Below are 21054 nucleotides of genomic sequence, written 5' to 3'. Positions count from 1 at the left end.
TTTTCATGATTAGATAAGCTCGCGGTTAGGTAATTACCGGAGTTTAAAGATATCGCAAAGGCGCGTGATGTCTTTGGTCTCCATCACACCCTTAATTAACAAAATGCAGAAAACACAAATAAAACAACTTTTCTCCAACATTTACTTTTAATTTCGGAGTATCCCTTAAAATCTAGAGAACAATGAGATATGCAGTTTATTTTTCTGTATATTTCTTACAATTTTATATTTACAAAACGTGAACATACAATTTACATAAATAATACCAAAAATACAATTCTACACGTTACAACGTTCACGGGCGCGTGCAGCTGCGTACATACTCACGAATACTCACGATTAGCACTGGTTAGTGATTGAACACAAAACTAGCATAGCACCAACAATTACATTAATAATAGTTTACTTTATTATTAAATTAAAATCGTTTCAGTACTTTCAATAAAACATAAATATCATAATTATACTCGTATTAAAATTATAGGTAGGTACAAGAGAGAAAGACTGACGGGATTAATGTAATAATGTTACAGTGCGTGACCGTAAACTCTTCTCTTTATCATTTTGTAATCGAATTTTTCTATAAAATAAATCCTAAAAAATTATGTGAATATTGTGAAAAATGTAAATATAATTATGTTATATTTCATTCAACTTGAGTTCATTAAAAATAAATATCAATTACAACAACGCAACATTCTCGAAATTAAAATTACAAATAACCGTGAAATGTGCATAAAAACAAAGAAACACATATTTTGCTGAATATTAATATGGATTTAATTATATTTGGAGATCATCGATAATGCACCCTATTGTATTTTAATTTGGCACCATTAATAAAACATGCAGTTTAAGTAATTAAAATAAACAAATGGAAATAATAACCGATATTGAACACAAAAGAAGTGTTAAATACTCAAATAATTATTTATTGTCTACGAAGGCAAAGAGAATTCCAAATCTGGTCGTAAAATGGGATACGCCTTATTTACTAGGCATAAGAAGTTGAAATCGACCGTAAAACACTATTTTAAGTGATTTCCATCTTAGGTAAAATTAAAAATCATAAATTGACATTTTTAGCTGTTATTATTTGAAATATTATCTATTAGTCGTTTGAATTCATATTAATTAAAAAAAAACAGATTGAGATTTACCAGCGCATCACATTTTTTATAACCTATCTAACGCAGCGTCGCCTCAACAAAACCTCGTCCTTTCCAACTTAAATATAAAAAAAATATATATTTATTATGTCATAACAACCATAGTTTACTTACTACATATATCTACGAATAACTCTTGTTCTGGTCTATTTGAATTATGATTTTAGTTTTCTAACGACGCGCGAAATCACGAAATCAAAATTATCCTAGTTCCCGCCATATCCAGTTGCCGCCTAGAGAGCATCTTGCGGTGGCTCTGTTTTGTTCAATTCAAATAGACGCGAACATGATAAATGCTTGAGAACCCTGTCACCATGGACAAGAACCTTTTTATTAAACATTAACACGTTTCAAGAAAATATTTTTTTTAATATTTATTTTTTACTTACAATTAATAAATAAAATATTAATGTTTTCCCTCACAACTTTCAATAAAGCGGTGGTCACATAAACTATCTACATAATTAACTAACAAGGAAGCATCATTATAATCTTAAAAATTCTGTGGCACTGTTGGGTTTTATAATTTATATTGTAGAATTCATTAAATGTAGCGAGTTATTTCCAAACTTATAGACACAATATTTCCGGTCAGTTACTGTAAAAATGTAATTTGGTATTCATTTAATTCGTATCAGAAGATGGGATGGGATTATCTTTTCTACTTTTTTTGTTGCAAACAGTTTTATATTAATCAATTTTTAGATATAATCATGTAACCATATATTAGAATAAAATTTATTTAAACATTTGATTAAGAATTTGAATATCCGGATAAGTTAACGATATACCTACCCAAATATTTTACATTTGTTTCTTCCGGCCTTATGCTTCGGATATGGTTTGACTAAGTTTAATATACTGAAAGTACATTAATAACTTTGATACCTCTTTAAAGTTATAGGATACAACAAACAAGATTGACTTTAGTTAATTTGAAAGTAAATAAATAGGAATTGTTATATTTTTGTAAAATATTACTTAATTCTTAAAAAGAAACGGAGAAAATTTTATAAGGAACATAAGAGTGGTTTTAAAAGATCGGTGGGAAGTGTACATTTAGAAATTTGTTAAATGTATTTTTCTCAGCTGTCACTCCAAATTATAGTTGAATTTTCTTTTTTATTTACATTAAGCAGAAATATATTTAGTTTTTCTTAAATGCGTTTTTTTTTCATCAAGCATAATTGAAGCGTTGAATGGGAATTACGACTTTAAAATGTCAATCCAGTGAATTGTATTTTCGTGGCGAAATGTACATTATAAATATTACGCAATTTATTTAGGATTTGGTTTTAGGGATTAGGGGATAAACAAACGCCGTACGCTTCGATCTTTGGGATCTTTTGTGTCAAAAAATATGTCCCTAATAAAAATCTACAATTATAGATAGACATTTAATTGACACTAAAATTATGCTTCATTAAGAAAAATATTTAAATTTTAATAGGCAAATAATATTCTCTACAGAGGGAGGGAATCATCCGCCAGCTGATATTTGTTTAGATTTTAAAATTAGTATTATTTAAGACAAGTCGATATCGCAAGGGGATATTGCTTTCCGCTTATGTATTATGCCACATTCTCGTTGGCAACCGGTCATTTTAATTATTGATCTAAAATTAATTACATTTTCTGTTAAAAATACTTACACTTTTAAATCTTTATATAAATTGAATATTTTTTAGAATTATATTAATTTAATAAAACTTTCATCTATGAAACGTGGAGTTCATATGACAATAAATAATTTAATTTATTATGTAAATTTTAGTACTCAAGCTGTGATTTAAAAGCAAATCATGTATTCTATTTATGGAAATACATATGATACAGAATACATTTTAACGTGATAACGCATACAGGTAATTTGTCAAGATTTAATAAAATATTAGTAATATGTATTTACTAAATTATAATTTAAAATAATAATAATAGGATACTTGCAAAGCGCGTCATGTATAAATAAAATTAAAATTTGCACAGTAGGTACTTCTAAAATTACAATTCTCTAATGGAACATAAAAACAAAAGAGTAGTAGGTGAAATAATACTAAAAGATGGAATGTTGGTAGAATATTAGCATGAGGTACAGGTAGCACCGGCGAGTGTTTGACTATGATTTTGGCATTTCCCGCCTCACTGCAAGCGCCAATAAGATTCACAAATAATATCTAAGCTGATAATAGAACGTTTTCTAAATGTTTGGGAATTAGAAGAGGCGGAGAGAGCTGATTCGATGTAAAATACACTTTAATTAGGAGAGTTATCTTGTATCGTCAACCATAGTGCTGCGAAGACTACGGAGAGGTTGCGCTTCCGGATGTGCGCGTCTACATTTTACACTAATCTCTCTCTGCACCATCGACGCGGAAGGCAGCGGACTGAACAGAGAGCTCCGATGAACATTCCAGATGCAATTCGAACTGTGTACTTCTACGGTTCAATGTCGCGTTCGTTATATTCAGTTTAAGAATTATTTTAGTAGTTTTGGTCACGTCTACGACTCACGAGCCGAACTAAATGCTATTATAGATGCTTTCATGTGGCTGACGAATGTACACACTGGAGATATTGCATGCCCACTGAGTTTCTCGCCGGATCTTTTCGGTGGGTCGCGATTCCGATCCGGTGGTAGATTCTAAGAAGCACTGCTCTTGTTAAAGCTAGTGCTAGCAACGATCTCAGGTTAGAGCTCCGTGAGCTAACCTACTCATTCTGTGAAACTAGTATAACTTTTCGAGGTCACTAGAATAGGTAGGGGAAAAAAAGAGAAATATTCCTGTAAATCGTATTTCCGACGGATGTTTTAGCCCTCGTCTTGTTCCGCCCCCACGTTAGACGACACTAAACATCTAAGCGGACATGAAAGAGATTTATAAAGAGAACACTGACTTCTTGCCTTTGAAACAAAAATACATTTGAGTGAAGTAGAGTGGCCGACACTTAACGCTCCATTCAAAATCATCACGCAAGTGTAGACGATTATTTTATGTAATACATATTAAGGATTCTTATTTTAATTAAATTTTCACCAAAACGAAGTACGTATATGTATATAGTGTTCCTATTTAAATAAATTTTCCGTATTCAAAATATTTAGTATTAATAATTTTTCATAATCGTGAATCGATTACGAGATTTTTCAAATTAAGTTTACAAATCGATATCTACGTACTATGTACACTTCACTCTCTTATATTCGCATTAATTTTCGTATTCAAAATATTCGTTATTTGAATTTTATATCATAAAATATGTTTTCAAACAATAGTTCGCTAGATTTTTGTAACAGCAAATATAAACTACGGAAGGGTTAAACTTCAATATATCTACTACTCTGATAATGTAATTACTAAATTTTAATAACATTTGTCCTATAATTTGCTATCCCTTTATTCACTATCGACAAGAGCAGGATGGCACTGGGTTATAGCCCGTTTCGTTTGTGAAGGGACAATACATTTTATTTACATTCACAAGGAAATATTTTTATGACATTTTCAAGTCAAATTTCACACAGTACCGTAAAAGTGATATAAAAGGTACTATTGAATACTTCTGATGCTTACTAACATTTGTGAAAGTGACAGCGCGCCGGACGCAGTACATCGCGCATCAGACGCAGCTCATTGCGCGGCAGACGTAGTACATTGCGTGACAGACGCAGTACATTGCGCGGCAGACGCGGTACATCGCGCGCCGGACACAGTACATTGCGCGCTGCTCAGACGAGATCGTCGGGCTCGCCGTGCGGCGCCGCGTAGTGCAGCTCGCGCTCGGCGAGGCACAGCTGACATCAGTCCAGCGCCCCGATGCACTCCGGCTCCTCCCGCACGCACTCCTTGGGGAAGTACCCGGATCTATTGTCACCCTGTACAATCATTTTAATCTTTTGAGACTCATCGAAACGTAATGCTTATTGATTCGAGATATCATTTCCGTTATACAATTCGGTTTCGACCTCATGACTCAAGGTAGACCGGCAGCGTTCAGTAGTAACTATGTCTCTGTAATATCCGATAATAAGCCGAGAGTAGTTGACAATGACTGTATATTCAAATCATTTAAAAGGGCAAGTATTAATATGATTCTTTTTGTAGTTTATAAATGATTTTATGTATTGAAATGATAAAAAAATAGTTTATTCAAAAATTCCTTATTCTTCAACTAGTTCTTTTGTGTCGTTGGATAGCACAAGCATGAATTAAATAATGACCTTATCTAGCGTTCGTCCCTTCCACCAGCCCTGGGAGTCTCCCTCCTTACTGAGCACCAGCACCTTGGAGCCGGGCCGGAGCGCCAGCTGGGAGCTCTCCAGCGGGCGGAAGTCGTGGATGACGGTCGCCACCACGCGACGGAACGGCCATCGAAGATTTGAGTTTAAGCTGCGAATCAGAAATAGCGTTTAACATTTTGCACTTACAATGTGGCCCTTGATAGCTCTTATGGTGTCTATTCTAAACAGATTAGTTATAGTTAAAAAGGCACTCAAAGAATTGCAACCTTTTCAGGCAAGAAAAGTAAATTCACATTCGTTTAATGTATCACTATATTCTTGGAAGATTGTAAACATAATTTCTAAACAATATAATGTCAAAATAGTTCGCCATTTGCTCACTTGTGACGCCACCGTCTTTGCTTTATATACATTTTCTATTTTTGCAAATTACTTCCTTTTCTTGTTTTTCTCTTTCAATTAAACCGTTTACAATTTATTTTATTCCGGAGTATTATTGCAACAATAATGCATTACTGTACAGGACGCCCTCCTGTGAGCCTGCACGGGTAAGTACGTGAAGCAGTAAAGCGTTTCGGGTTAAGGCTCACGTTGTACTGTAAAAACTGAGAGTTAGACCTCATGTCTCGAAGCGGGTGACGGCATTTACATTGTTGATGTCTATGAGCTCCGGTGATTACCTTCACTAGGTGAGCCGTGAGATCATCCGCCACATAAAAAAATTGTAAGTTTGTAAGAATATAATATTATTGTTAATAAATAAAATAAAACTGTCTTCTTATCAGGACACCTCGAAAGGGCAATCTTAATCGAATATTTATGTGTGCTGCTAGGCATTGAGGAGTTCCCCGGACAGGACCCGACAATGAAACATCCCAACAAAAATGTAAAATACTATCATCGAACTGCACTGAGCCAACATGTATCGTCTGGTCTCCTTTATGACTTTTCCCCACTTCTACTTCCTTTGTGTTCCGCTTATTTTTTTATTACAATTAACTTGTCATTAAATCTGTTTATTATCGACATGTCTCTTCTCAACAATTAAAGCTTATCGGAAATTTACAATAGTAGTTCGGCATTTATATGTCATCGTGATTATGTGACTGTCCGAAATTAATAAATTACAAATATAAATTATGTTTGAGTACATTATATAGGGATTCTGCTTCCATGGTAGTATCTAATGAAGGCTTTCCTGTTATTTATAAAAAATATATTATATTTAAACAGTTACATAAATTGTTTGTAGATCTTTTGTCTGCTGTCTTTTAAATCTGTTTGGCTCAAGAGATGCTCATTATCCTACCCTTCGAAGTTCTCCGACAGGCTCGTCTTCTCGTAGTAAGAGACCAGTTCCACGACGCTCCGGAAGAAGCGCGACTCCGACAGGAAGTAGTGAGGGATCTGATCGATCGGTTTGCGGCACACTCGCATGTGTTTCACGGTGTTGTCAGTCCTAGAATATAATTGATCAACAATAATTAGAACTAAACAAAACAATGATTAGGCCATCTGGCCATTTATAATTACATAATTTACTCAGTAGATGTAATGCGAGACGTGCGGGGTGTGTGGTGCGAGGGACGTACTTGAGCGAGAGAGCGTAGTGCGTGTCGTTGGCGGGATGCAGCGCGGGATGCGCGGCGTGATGCGGTCGCACGCGCAGCAGGAACGTGCCGTCCACGCGCCGCTCCAGGCGGGCGGTCGCCGTCTCTCGTCCCATCTCACCCACATACCTAACGAAGACAAAGTAAAGATTAACTACACGTTTTTTCTTCGAATATTTTCTACTAACGCGATGTTTATTTGTAGCATTAAAAATTTGCTCCAATTTAGATTATTGGATTTCTTAATGCTTTTCTACAAATATCCTATAAAAAGTTCTTATCTGTCCTCTAAAGCCTAGTAGTATGTGAGGTATAGTACAGTACCACATGTAGTAGTGCAGCGCGTTGTCAGGCTGGTGGTGGTGGGGCGGCAGGGGCGGCGCGGGGGCGAGCCCCCCTCCGCAGCGCCCCGACAGAGCGATGCACTCCTTGTGGGCGCACGCGTTGCACACCGAGCACAGGTAGCCCTGCGAGAACATCATGAACTAATCTATAATGTGGAGCTACACCAGTGTCGGTGTTGTTAAAACAACTAGGTTTGGGGAGCTAACTAACTTATCTCATAACTTCTCGATCCCAAACAAGCATCATTTATACATATTATAGAACTTCATTAGCTAATTTGAAATTACATTTTTCCAAAGTAGTTTGAAGTCTAATGCTCTTTTTAGTGTACATATTATATTGTCCAACAACTTTTAAATAGGGACATTGAAAGGAGATGTTGTACCTATCCCGAACGTCATTATTCAATAAGCAATTTAAAGTGCTTAAAGTCCTCATAGATGTTTTTGTGTACCGGATGTCAACGAACTGCACCATCAAGTCACAGACATCTTTACGTGCTTATTCTCGTCTCGTTAGTATATGGTTATAGCATACGAACACAGCAGGGAATCATAAATTGAACGAGCCTTAGCTGTGACCGTAGCCACCTAGAGCAGCTCTTGGAAGTCCGCACGGGTAGGTACCACCACCCCGCCTATTTCCGCCGTGAAGCAGTAATGCGTTTCGGTTCGAAGGGTGGGGTAGCCGTTGTAACTATACTGAGATCTTAGAACTTATATCTCGAGGTGGGTGGCGCATTTACGTTGTAGATGTCTATGGGCTCCAGTCATCACTTAACACCAGGTGCGCTGTGAGCACGTCCAACCATCTAAGCAAAAAAAAAAAAGCTTCGTTAATATTGTAAGTTAATATTCGAATACGCGTGATCACCTGGAATATTCTGCCTTTGAGGAACTTGGAGCAGTGGTGGCACGTGGCGGCCTTCTCGAACGTGTGCAGCACGAACTTGTGGTTCGTACTCCGACAGCCCGCCGGCTCCAGATTATCACTGAAAACATTAAACTTATATGACATCATGTTACTTAACTCCCGACACGAAATCGAATAGGTTTTAATACGTAAACGATATTCGTTGAAATTAGGGGGACATTGGTGAATGAAACTAAGGTATTATTAAAACAATTTACTATACTGTACTTTTAAATTAAAACTGCTGTTTTTTTTTATTGCTTTGATGGGTGGACGACCCACCCACAGCCCACACACTGAAGTGATTACTGGAGCCCATAGACATCTACAACGTAAACGCGCCACCCACCTCGAGATATAAGTTCAAGGTCTCAGTATAGTTACAACGGCTACCCCACCCTTCGAACCGAAACGCATTACTGCTTCACGGCGGAAATAGGCGGAGTGGTGGTACCTACCCGTGCCGAGTACCCGTGCGGACTCCCAAGAGGTCCTACCACCAGTGATTACGCAAATTATAATTTGTCTGTCTCTGATAGCTCTGAGCTGATACCAATTTCTCTATCGTTCAAAGAGTTCTTACTGCTGCAGATTCACCAAAAAACTGTCACTTGATCTCTTGGTGTTGAGCGATTAACATTGAGCCATGAGATAGAAGTTCCGATTAAATTATATAGCGGTTATAGAATCAATCGGAATATGGGTCTACCCGTGCCCACAATCAGACTACCCAATACCAACACCTTAGTTTATGACATGCATTTATTAGTTTGACATATATCAACATTTTTTTGTATTGCTTAAATGGATGGACGAGCTCACAGCCTACCTGGACTTTGAACATCTACAACAGCTGCCCACCCTTCAAACCGAAACACATTCCTGCTTCACGGCAGAAATAGCCAGGGTGATGGTACCTCCCATGCGAACGCACAAGAGGTCCTACCACCAACATATCTGTGTAACGGAATATTTTAATGTACTCTACATCTTCACTTCAAGACGTCCGATTTATTTATTTATTACTGGTGGTAGAATCTCTTGCGAGTCCGCACGGGTAGGTACCACCACCCTGCCTATTTTTGCCGTGAAGCAGTAATGCATTTCGGTTTGAAGGGTAGGGCAGCCGTTGTAACTATACTTGAGACCTTAGAACTTATATCTCAAGACGGGTGGCAAATTTACGTTGTAGATGTCTATGGGCTCCAGTAACCACTTAACACCAGGTGGGCTGTGAGCTCGTCCACCCACCTAAGCAATAAAAAAATTTAAAAAAAATTCATAAAATGTCAAGGTCCAATGACAATACAAGTTTCTTTAGTCTAGCTGACGTATGTGTTAGCTACGTGTTCGGTTAGATATCATAGTGCCGGTGGGGAGGTGGATACGAACATGGCGTCCTTGATGGCCTTGACCCACTTCCGCTTGCAGTCGTCGGTGCGCGCGTACAGCGTGTAGGTGGAGTCCTTGGTGCGGCGCACGAGGTAGAAGTGCGCCGCCCAGCGCGCGTCCGTGCGCAGCGCGCGCCGGCTGCTGCCCTCCTCCACGCGGAACTCGGCCAGCCGCACGCCCACGCGGTACAGGTACTGGTTCTCCTGCGTGCAACATTGCCCTTATTAGTATAACATTTTTTGACTCTTAAATTTTTCTAAAATTGGAATTACAAAAATACAAAAAAAAACTTACACACCGTATACAATAAAATTAATATTTAAAAAAAACTTTTTATTATACTGATTCCGAGACAAGTGTGTGCGCAATTAAATATGTCAGGTCAAATAAAACAATATTACGCATTTTGCGTTAATTAATGTTCTACATAAATAAAAAATAAGGTGACGTGGACGGCATTATGCAATTGTTAATAATAAAAAATTACTTCTTTTAAAAAAAGTATTATATGATCAAACTGACCTTAACGGGTTTACAAAGCAGCATAAGTTTATCAAAGACAAAAACGTAACGGGTCCTCAGCTTCTGATCTTCGTGCGCTTTCACCTTCAGTTCTCCGTCCAGTAACAGACGGCCGTATGCCGCCAGCCCTGCGCCCCCGGCACCTAGGGCTGCGCCCTCCCAGTTTATAATACTGTCCTAATATTGAAAAGCATCTCAATTATTGCTCGTTCCTCCTAGAGTTGATACCAGCTTAACATAAGTATATTGAGAGGTGAAAAGCTTTAAACTAAGCTGGACGACATATTGTTTTATTTTGAACAGTGATATTTTTTTTTCTTACCTATGCTGATAATCTTGAGAGGCTATTTCAGCTTCGCCCTAACGTGTAGGTGAGCTCACGGGGCTCAAACCGGAGTGTTACTAACACTAGCCCTAGCAAGAGCAGTGCTTCACAGAATCTGCCACCGGATCGGAAACTGCGACCCACTGAGAAGATCCGGCGAAAAACTCAGTGGGCTGTGTCTGTTAATTAATTCGCTCGTCGAGTCCTTCATCGCAAGCGACGAGTTCGACGAGGACGGTGACTGGCGCTTGTGGTACCTAAAAGCCCCGTTAATGGATCGAGAGGATCCGTAATGACGTGTTTTGGGCGACGTCGTCCCCTGATAATATAGCTATTGCTCACGTCGATGAGGAACGATGGCCAGTCACCACTAGGTGGCACGTGAGGTCGTCTGTCGGCAACAAGCCATTGACACAACACAATGATGCTCTTCGGTTTAGAGAAGGCACAGCAGTAACTGAGCCCGGTACCTGCACGTTGGCCAACAGCGTCAGCACCTCGCTGTCTCGTTTCACCTCGTTGATGTACTGCGCGACGTCGACCATGGCTTCCTTCGCTCGCTCCAGTCCTCGGAACTCTTCATGATTCTAAAATACATTTAAACTGTTATCAGTGACGTAACGATCTAACCTCGCACCCGGGGCACAATTCCTTTTTAGACCCCCACCTCTATCCTTTTTATTTGCGAATTAACATTTATTATATTACACTGGCACTAAATTTAAAATATTATTACCAGAAAAAGAATATATTCAGCTATTTTTGGTTTTGCGGTCCATTTGGCGCCCCTTTGTGGGTAACGCCCAGGGCGTGATGATCCCCCCCCCCTTACTCCACTAACTTTTATACAGCTGCAGCAGAAGTGTCTCTAAACTCGACTAGTAATGTAGAGCATTGTAATTTGTAAATCACAGGCTTGGTATGTGTCATTACGATTTATTTTTAATCTTTCTCCTTTTGTTCCTTATTAAATTTATTAGTTAGACTAGTTTAGAAATAGTGTTTTTGAGCTAACCGTAACTGTCCTTGAATAAGATTTATACAGTGATATTTTTAACAGAAAATCATGCGATTTGTGGGATGATTTCAATGAAACTCTCCGTGTCTCTGAGACTAGCGAGTAATACCCAGTGGTGCGGCTGTATAGTCTGCACGTGATCTGATCACAATCGAGAAGATTAGGTTAAGTAGAGCTACAAGGCAAGTCATCAGCGTCTGCACACTGTGCGACAGGACGTTACTGAGCTTACCGGTTGCGTTTCATGCACAAGTTTGTCTAGCAGCAAATGATATTTGAGCACCCTCTGCATCGGCACGGACAGTATGTCTCTCAGCTGTATCCGACCGTCGCTGTGCTCTTTCTGACATTTCTATAAAAAATAACATACAAAAAACACCATTACCGCTACAGTTTATCTATATATTAAATAAGTGAAGCAAAAACTTTGTACCCCTTTTTACGAAAATTGCGTGGATGGAGGAGTATGAAATTTCCCATATTTATAGAGAATACAGAGGAGTGCAGAATGCTAATACTTTTTTTTAATTATGCATTTAAAATTCATAAAAAAAACATTATTGCTAAAATCTGTGGTCAAATTGAGAATGTCTATAATGTAGACTTGGCGAAATCTTCGAATCGAATTTCGATCACTAGGGGAGCACTAGTTTATATAAATACTCGTCAGCGCTTGATTTCGATTAGCAAAAAGACGGTCAAGGTTTAAGGTTTTAAATTCAAGGGATCCAAAAATATTCGTGTGTTGCGTTTTCCGGAAACTCATAGCAGACTTAATCATTTTTTTACTTAGACTTAGTAATTTTTTTGGAATCTTGCTCCTTTTTGAATAATCTTTGCATTTCATTCAGAATGCTGAGTTATCCATTCCGCTAATGCAGTAACATATCCTACTAATAATGAGAGAGAGCGCTCACCGCTAATTGCTTATTGAATGTGTTATCCTTGGCATCGAGCAGCTTGAGTGTGTCCTGGGCGTGCGTGAGGTTCGAGCAGTAGTCCCCGTACAGCAGGAGCTTCTCCCGCCACGCCAGGAACACGTCCGCGAGCCGCGGGGCGCCGCTGCCGGGCACGCACGCTTCCGTCGCCAGCTTCAACTGGCGCAGCAGTCCGGAGTGGATCTCGTACAGCTCCTATACATTCGACATTATGTACTAAAGCCATGCATGCAGCAGAGATGCGAATGTTGCGATGTGGAGTAACGATAATGGATAGAATACGGAATGAATATGTTAGAGGAAGTCTGAAAATGGCACCTATGACAGAGAAGCTAAGAAGTTTGGAATGATTATGGCCCAATATTCTGATCAAATTAACAAAAAAAAAAGAATATTTTAATATTTTGTTTGGCTTACTATAAAGTGTTTTTTTTTTCAAGTTGAAATGAAAATGCAGTTTTTTTTTTTTTATTCTTTATTAGAGCCATACACCTATTAGGTTAAGTCGGCTTGCAGAAATTTCAAACCGGTAAAAATCAGAGAATCCAATTATATCAATGATGATATCAACACGTTCTATGCTCTGCACTGAATCCAAGAACTGGGAAAAGGGTTGGGGGGAGGGAAATTCGTTGCAGTTATTAACCGGTTGAGTGGGACAGTTGTTATGCAGTAAATTTAGTGGTAGAGGCTTAATGCCAGATGGGCCGTGAGCTCTTTCACACATCTAACGCAATTAAAAAATATTAACAACTGGTTCCTCTAACTAAACCAAATCAACTTTTATATTTTACAAAAGGGGAATAAATAAAAGAACAGTTCGTTCAGTTGTTAATATTATTTGCGGAATACGTATTATTCAATCGTAAACTAATTCGTTACTCGACCGAAAAACATTGCTAATTGATTACACGCTTTAAGAAAAGGTGGTAGTTAGATTTTGGCGTTTCTCGCGTAGTTAATTCCGTGTTTGTTATTTATAAAGACACTCTTAGTTCTTTCTGGGTGGAAAGAAGCGGAAATGTCATTAAATACGTTTTACTATAATTCGACGGTAGTTAGCAAAATCTACAAATATATAAGACAACTTAGTCGTCGGTGAAAATAATGAAATTAAATTATTAAATTACTGGTGGTAGGACCTCTGGTGAGTCGGGCAGCCGTTGTAACTATACTGAAACCTTAGAACTTATACTTCAAGGTGGGTGGCAGCATTTACGTTGTAAATGTCTATGGGCTGCAGTAACCACTTAACACCAGGTGGGCTGTGAGCTCGTCCACCCATCTGTGCAATAAAAAAAGTTATCGTAAAAGTAATTTTAATTGTTCAATACACGGTACACGTATATTGATATCAGCTACGTCATTATTTACTTAGAAAAAAATTCCTACCCTAAGATTTCATCTTGGGCGTGGTCATGTAACTAGATGTCTTAAATAATGAGATTGATTTCTCACCTTAATCCCAAAGAATATTCCTTGTAGGTCCTGCGGCTTCAAATACGGCATAAGCGGCCTCATAAAATGTTGTATTATTTTGCTCAAAACATCCACGTAATTACTTTCAGTGTCCACAAGTTCCCTAATAACATAGTCCCTCTTCTCCAAGCTGTGTGAAGATGTTGCTAGCTGTAAATCACATTAACCATTTTGATTTCACATGCATTCAGAATCAAGCAAATTGTTATTCACTAAGAGTGCAATATTTACAAAAACTACGCGCAATGCATTCCGAGAACGTAATCACTGAAGATCTGGCAACACTCACCATAGACAAAATTGTTGTAACATTCAAAAATAAACTAGTTTTATCAAACGGTATTTATCTGGGAATATATAGAAATTAATAATTCGGTAGATTTCTTTTCCGTAAGACGATAATTGGTAATTAAGTTCAGATCATTAGTGAAGACGTAATCAGCTCAATAAAAAATACGACTTTATAATTCGGTAATACATTCGACAAGACTCGGAAACAAATCTCTACTGCATAGCGTTAAATGTGACACAAAACTAATAAACTACCGGCGAAAAAACAGTCTCGGTCCGAGGAATAAACGTTGCATGAATAATTCAGTGCGGGCCAGAAGAGTTTCCAACTTTTACTTGTTACCGCGTCTAGAATTTGATTGAGCGAGAATTTCTAGGTACAAATCTGATTCGTCGACTTTCTTTGAACGTTTTTGATTTTTATTATTATTTGAAATGCGATATTGATATTTTGTGTTTTTGTTATTTATTAAATAAATTAGATTTTCATTCATCGCGATTATTTCTCGACCGTACGTACACGTACCTACCGAAAAAACAGGCAATGCAAAATGATAATATTGAAAAAAAACAAAAAAAGAGGAAACCCATCGTACTGTGTGCAAAGTGCGCGTCGGCGTAGTGAATTCCCTGTTGTTCTTGACCGCGCAGAGGTCGTGGTAGATCTCCTCGTCGTGTATGCGAGCGCAGTAGCTGGAGTACTCACCGACGTCGGCTCCCAGCGGGGCACACGCCTCGCCGCTGCGCACGCACCGACAACGTTACGACACGATCGTAAACCACACACCACACCGCTTTACATTCATTAATATCCAAAATTACGGATATAATATATGGAAATGTAAACGAGACAAACTATGATGAATGATCACAATTTGACATCGTTATTTAGTTCAAAGCCATCGCGATCTATACGAGATTTTAATCTGAACCTGATTTCACTTTAACAAGTATCGTAGTTAATTAGGTAAAATTGTTTCGTCTTTGTAAATTTTTTTGTTTTTTAACGCGTTAGTACTAAACAGAATCGGAAAACTTAAGTAAATGGAATATGAACTAGCAGATTTACGATGAATTGCTCTTGTTTAACTGAATAGTTAAAAAAAGCGACTGCTTCTCTATTTATTTATTTTTTTATGAATGAGGGATTACTGGTGGACCAGAAGCCTATCCAGTTTCACTAGGACAATTGAGCGAGCAAAGGCTCAGCCAAAGGGTGGGATTTGTTAACAGCTGCCCGAGCGCCTCCAAAGGAGAAAAAACCGCGCCTCCAAAAAAAGCCACAGTCCTGAGAAGAACCGGCGAAACAAACTCAGCGGGCTTTTTTTAGTTTTTCTCAAATATTTTCTTTTTTTTTAAAATAAATAAACATATTTACAATAAAGGAAAAAACAAGTCATAAAATACAATTAAAAATAATAATAATAATAATGAAAAATTAAAAGGCCAGGAGCGAACGCCTCATTCATTATGAACTTCTAAACTTATTATTTCATTTAAACAAATATATGTAGGTATTTGGTAGTAATTGGTTTACGATCGGGTCATCAAGCAATCGCTTACCGTCATAAACAGTAATACAAAAGCTTATGATCATGCGTGGTTATAATAGTAGTGAAAAAAAAAACACGCGGCTTCTAAATAGACTTTTAAAATCCAAACATCTACATGCCATCATCACTTTCGTTGTGCGTACGTATTCTAGATAATATGATCGCAGACACTTGTCGGACCTATCGCTTTATCACTCACTTACAGGGGTCAGCGATAAGACACAATGTTATAAATTTAAGAGCTTTAGATGTACGTGTTCATCTTTAACCACGCTTGTAGTTCCATTTCATTTTTACCACGGTAGTCCTGAGAGGCTATGCCAGCGTAACCGAGTGAGTGGGTGAGCTCACGGGGCTCAAACCTACGTTACTAACAAAAACCCTAGCAAGAGCAGTGATTCGCAGAATCTACCACCAGATTGGAAACGCGATCCACTGAAAAGATCCGGCGAAAAAACCCAGTGGGTTATGTCTGTGGGTTAATTTACTCGCAGAGTCCTTCGTCGCAAGCGACAGGTTCGACGAGAACGATGACCGGTGCTTGAGGTACCTAAAAGCACCGTTAGTGGATCGGGAGGATACGATATGACGTGTTTTGGGGTGACGTCGACTGTTTAACATTCGGTCCGCAGGATCGGCAAAGGGCTGTGACCGCTGTTGCGTTGCGTTGCAGTTTGATAACTATTTTATGTTTGAATTAAATTTCCTATCAAGAAGCATGCAGGGATATTAACGATATAGGTACAGAGTACGAAATCTGTTTGAATTTAGACATTATTATTCCGTGTTGCATAATAGCGATGCTCTAACATGTTTGGTATGTGTGTAAGGGTTTATTTGTGGCGTAAACATAGCTTGTTTACGTTCGATTATGTTTGGCGGTTTTCCGTGCTATTTTTAATAGGAATACATTCAGTACCGGAGTTTTAGATAGATGCTTTCGAGTATCGGGAAATTTCTCAATTTCAGAACCGACATTTTTCTTTTATGTATTAAAAATGTGGTTTCCATTGGCGATAAAAAAAGTGAATTAAAAAAAATGCATATTTACAAGATCTTAAGATAACTTTTACATTGTTGTCTTCAAGGAGTAAAAGACACGTGTGTTCAACATAAAATATGTATAGCCTTCATCGTCACATCAGAAATTTTCATATATTTTTCTCAAATCACATAGATAACGCGGCATTTTTAATTACCAAATCGCACCTAATTAATTATAATTTACATTTGCCCAATCATGAAATCTACTTCCACACTTTACGCCTAAAACTTAAGTTCTTTAATAGAAATTCGGTTGAAAAAAGAAGGAAAACCTGATAATTAATTGTTTTCTTTACACACACGGTAGGCAGCGGCTTGGCTCTGCCCCTGGCGTTCCTGAAGTCCATGGGCGACAGTAATCATTCACCATCACGTGGGCCATATACTCGACTGCCTACAAGGGCAATAAAAAAAACACACACACACACACGCGTGCAAGAACGCAAGCACACACGCACTCTCTCACACACACACACAAGCACACTTTCTTTAAAGATACCGCAAAAAATTGTCGAGCTTATCGCGTCAATATTATTAAAACAGTCAGCGGGAAACGAATCATTTGAGCGCCACGTTACGTCACCGGTATTTATTTGTCTCAGATTATTACGGAAATAATTCCTTGAAACGCCTTAACGACTTTATATCACAACATATTGCATTTTATAAAATTATTTTTTAGAGATAATAGCAAAGGATCGAAAAAAATGTGTCTTTAACGACCTACATTTTATTATCAATTCTAAAAAAATGTATACACTTTTTTTCAGACAGCACAGAGAAGAAATCAGATTATTAAAATCTGTTTCAAGATTTCTTATCAGGTCACTATACATTTTTCATTCAAATGAATTCAAAATAAATATTTCATAACGGTATTAGGTATTTGAAAACGGTATAAAATATTTACATTCATTTACAGTATCCATACCGCATTCCCGTTTTTCATCCATTGATATTTAAGCCAATGCGTTCTATGTACTACTCTAGCAAATTAAAGAGGGAAGCAGGTCATCATGGCTCAAAGCAAAATCATCATATAGAACACCCAAACTTTTGAAGCCAAATTTTTGCAGCCAGTGGGAAATGAACTGTCATTTTATAGCGGTACTAAATTCATTGTATTCCACCATTCATCACAGTCATATTCAACAGTTTTTATGAAAAGACATGCTGTAACTGAAAACTTTGTTTTGGTTTGAATCAGTAGAGTCTACTTCTATTATTTTCTTATCGTAATAATAGATTGGCTTTTCATTCCTTTTAAATAGTCTTAGTATATATCAGTATTCAATTCCATCTTCTGAGAAAAAATTCCATTTGACTCTAATATGACAGTGATGCCTTGTTGTAGTAGTTGAGCATTGAATAAGACGGTCTTTGATTAAGATAAATTTGTTTCATTTCTAAGCGAGTTTTGTTTTTGTATTATTATAGCCAATTTGAACAAATAATCTTATAAAATACAGTTCATCTCTCAAGCTGGCGAGCACCAAGTCTACACAATTGTATAGCCACCTCGGGCATGGCCGATGTGAATTTGACGTAGCACAAGTCCTCGTAAATCTCTTCAACTCTGTCCTCACAAGTAGCACTTGGTATGGTGAATTGCACCCAGGGCGCATCTGCTGCCGGCAGCGCCATACTGTCAGGCGTGTATGGCGGGGGCATATCGATAGAATTTCCATCTCTACATGTTATCATTTCAACCCTTGGAATCCAAAAAAATTATACTTCTAACTGGAGTTTTAGTAAAAGATTAGGGCAATAGAACATTTGAAAATGTTTCATAACTTATTCTTTGATATTCATAACATACTGTATTTGTTTCACAACATAAATACTCACACAGACTGCAGATCTTTATATATATCCTCCTCAGATTGAGTTCTATGTGCTGAGAAGGGCCTGAAAAACATTTCAATTTAAACAAAAGAGAAATGTAGGCTTTCACTTTAAAGTAGGGTTAAGTTGAAGAAAATGCTTCAAGGAACTTAATTATCATTTTATATTATATTTATATTTAATATTTAATTACAGCTCATTTAGCTTGTTGTTTCAAACAAGTAACACAGTAGAGTAACCAGTAGGCAAGTAGACTTTATTTCTATATGGTTATTCTATAAATTAGAAAGTTTTTTTGTCACAATTGTAGACAGCAGTTTACAGGCCTTAGTAGTCCAAATAAAAAAATGTAATAATAACTGTTTAATAAAGCTGTTTATTTAATTGGTATTTGAGAATAATGTAACAATACTAATAAATTATAGTATAGATACATTGTGATTATAGTACTTTTTAAGATTACTCATCTTGTACAGTATTATTATATTTTACACAGAACAACAAAATTCTATATTTATGTAATTCATATATAATTATCGTTTATGCGGTCCACATTTTTTTTGTTTTTATTTTTACCTTGTGTAGTATGAGTAAGCATAATGTATATGAGTAATAAAATAAAATGAACTCACGTAATACTGTTAGCGAGAACTTTAGGACACTGGCTAAGCTTAGCAAGTGTACATAAAACTCGATGAAAATTTGACAGTTCAAACAGCATTGATGGATCAAAAAGATCAGTTTCTCGTAGTTCAAATACTTCATGGCATGTCCTTAAGAAGACTTTGATGTTGCGAAGACACAAGAACTGAAGGCAAAAACTTTTTATTTTCATAACTTTACATTTATTGTGTTGTATAATTTTTTTCTGCTATTATTTGCTATTTTAAAAAAATCAGCATCAGCAGTTCTAGCATTGGATATTACATTAGAGTAATTACATAAAACATTTAATGTCTGTACAGTTATCAATCATTCAGTGGGCATTAATATTAACTTATGAATGGCCTGTACACAAACTGCATGTGTGTTCATTCAACTTTCAATTTACGATGCAGATAACACCCAAACACATTCAGTGCCCTCTCCTATACTATCCTAACTATGAATGGAATTATACAATCCAACACACAATATGAATGCATAATTAATAATATACAATTTTAAATGTGATTTATTTATAATTTAGAATGCAACCATAGTGCTCAGCCCTACTTTGCACTTACTATATAATAGGGTTTGTTTTTTAGGTATATTGATATTTTATTTAAAATAATAATAAAGTATTTTAACAAATGGAATTAAAATATTACTTAACCATTAAATAAATAGGCCGAAGTGCATTCATAAAACAGAATTAAAAAACATTTAATTTGAAGGTCGCTAAGATTTGATTACCTGCGCCATTTGAGGTCTCTGATTGACGTCCTTCATGTCGATGCATCCCGGATGTAGTACGTTCAAGAGATTGCAAAGAAGCACACCGTCGCGTAATGTATACGCCAAGTCGTGAATGGTGCTAGTTTCCCAATTTGCCTTATGGTCGGGACGCAGCAACCCACATCTTGTAAGCCAAGACGCGCAATCGCGCCACAGTTCCTCACCGCCCGAAGCCATGTTTTACACAAACTTGACGAAACACATCGATGATACACGCACGAACCAGTGGTTTTTAATCCTCAACAAGCCATAACTATGCGAGGGTTAATTGTTAATTGACTTCCGAAACACAAATTGATACAACATTCAATCAGCCAGCAGTAGGTACCTATGTAGCAACCAAGCCTTCAAATTTCAATTTAATTTTGACAGTTGACTAGGGAATACTAGGGATTTGTAAAAAGTTATCGATTGGATTAGAATCGATAGTAAAATTACGAGGATGCGTGTGCAAGCTCAACTCAGTACTTGAAAAAAAAACTTATTACAAAGTGGTAGTTTTCCAATTACAGCACAAGAGCGCATTATGCGGCATAATGCTCAACTAAGCTTCAGCATAATTCGGCATTGTGCGACACTGAGTCGCATTATGCTCTGTGATAGTTTTCCAATTATGCAACTCAATGACGCACAATGCCGAATTATGCTGAAGCTTAGTTGAGCATTATGCCGCATAATGCGCTCTTGTGCTGTAATTGGAAAACTACCAGTATTAAAAATTCACAAAATTAACGAATGAGCTCACAACCGTCCTAGTGTCTTAAGTTTTTACCAGAACCAATAAATATCAAAACGTGAGTACTAATACTTTGGCAATTCACTCTTTATTGTTGTACGTGATTTCCGTAGTTTTCATTATTATGTTACTACAATATCGTTCAGGGTCGCATTTTCACTTTCTTCCGTCATGTCTAACGACGGGGTGTCGACT

At 37.2% G+C, this 21054-nt stretch overlaps 1 protein-coding gene across 3 annotated transcripts; it reads right to left on the bottom strand.

The window, feature by feature from the left end:
• Positions 1 to 128: 128 nt before the first annotated feature.
• Positions 129 to 20490, bottom strand: LOC101743081 (protein vav). Of its 3 annotated transcripts, none has more exons than XM_012692443.4 (16): positions 20082 to 20490; positions 19316 to 19491; positions 18687 to 18746; positions 18357 to 18549; positions 13930 to 14100; positions 12451 to 12666; positions 11766 to 11885; positions 10986 to 11102; positions 10191 to 10367; positions 9669 to 9871; positions 8238 to 8355; positions 7344 to 7486; positions 7002 to 7148; positions 6719 to 6868; positions 5389 to 5557; positions 129 to 5043 (listed from the first exon to the last, which is right to left on the bottom strand). In XM_012692443.4, exons 1-16 carry the CDS (start codon positions 20298 to 20300, stop codon positions 4969 to 4971), a joined length of 2454 nt encoding a protein of 817 aa, XP_012547897.1. In that variant the 5' UTR covers positions 20301 to 20490; the 3' UTR covers positions 129 to 4968. The 3 variants fall into 3 exon arrangements, with proteins under 3 accessions (XP_012547897.1, XP_004928811.1, XP_012547899.1); XM_004928754.5 differs by lacking the exon at positions 18357 to 18549 and adding an exon at positions 14838 to 14982; XM_012692445.4 differs by lacking the exon at positions 20082 to 20490 and adding an exon at positions 14838 to 14982 and having other exon boundaries at positions 19316 to 19395.
• Between the last annotated feature and the right edge of the window lie 564 nt (positions 20491 to 21054).

This window comes from Bombyx mori, chromosome 15, assembly GCF_030269925.1.
Source record: "Bombyx mori chromosome 15, ASM3026992v2".
In the NCBI taxonomy this organism is placed as follows: Eukaryota; Metazoa; Arthropoda; class Insecta; order Lepidoptera; family Bombycidae; genus Bombyx; species Bombyx mori.
The sequence above is the reverse complement of the archived record's forward strand: the minus strand, read 5'-3'. Positions and strand labels throughout refer to the sequence as shown.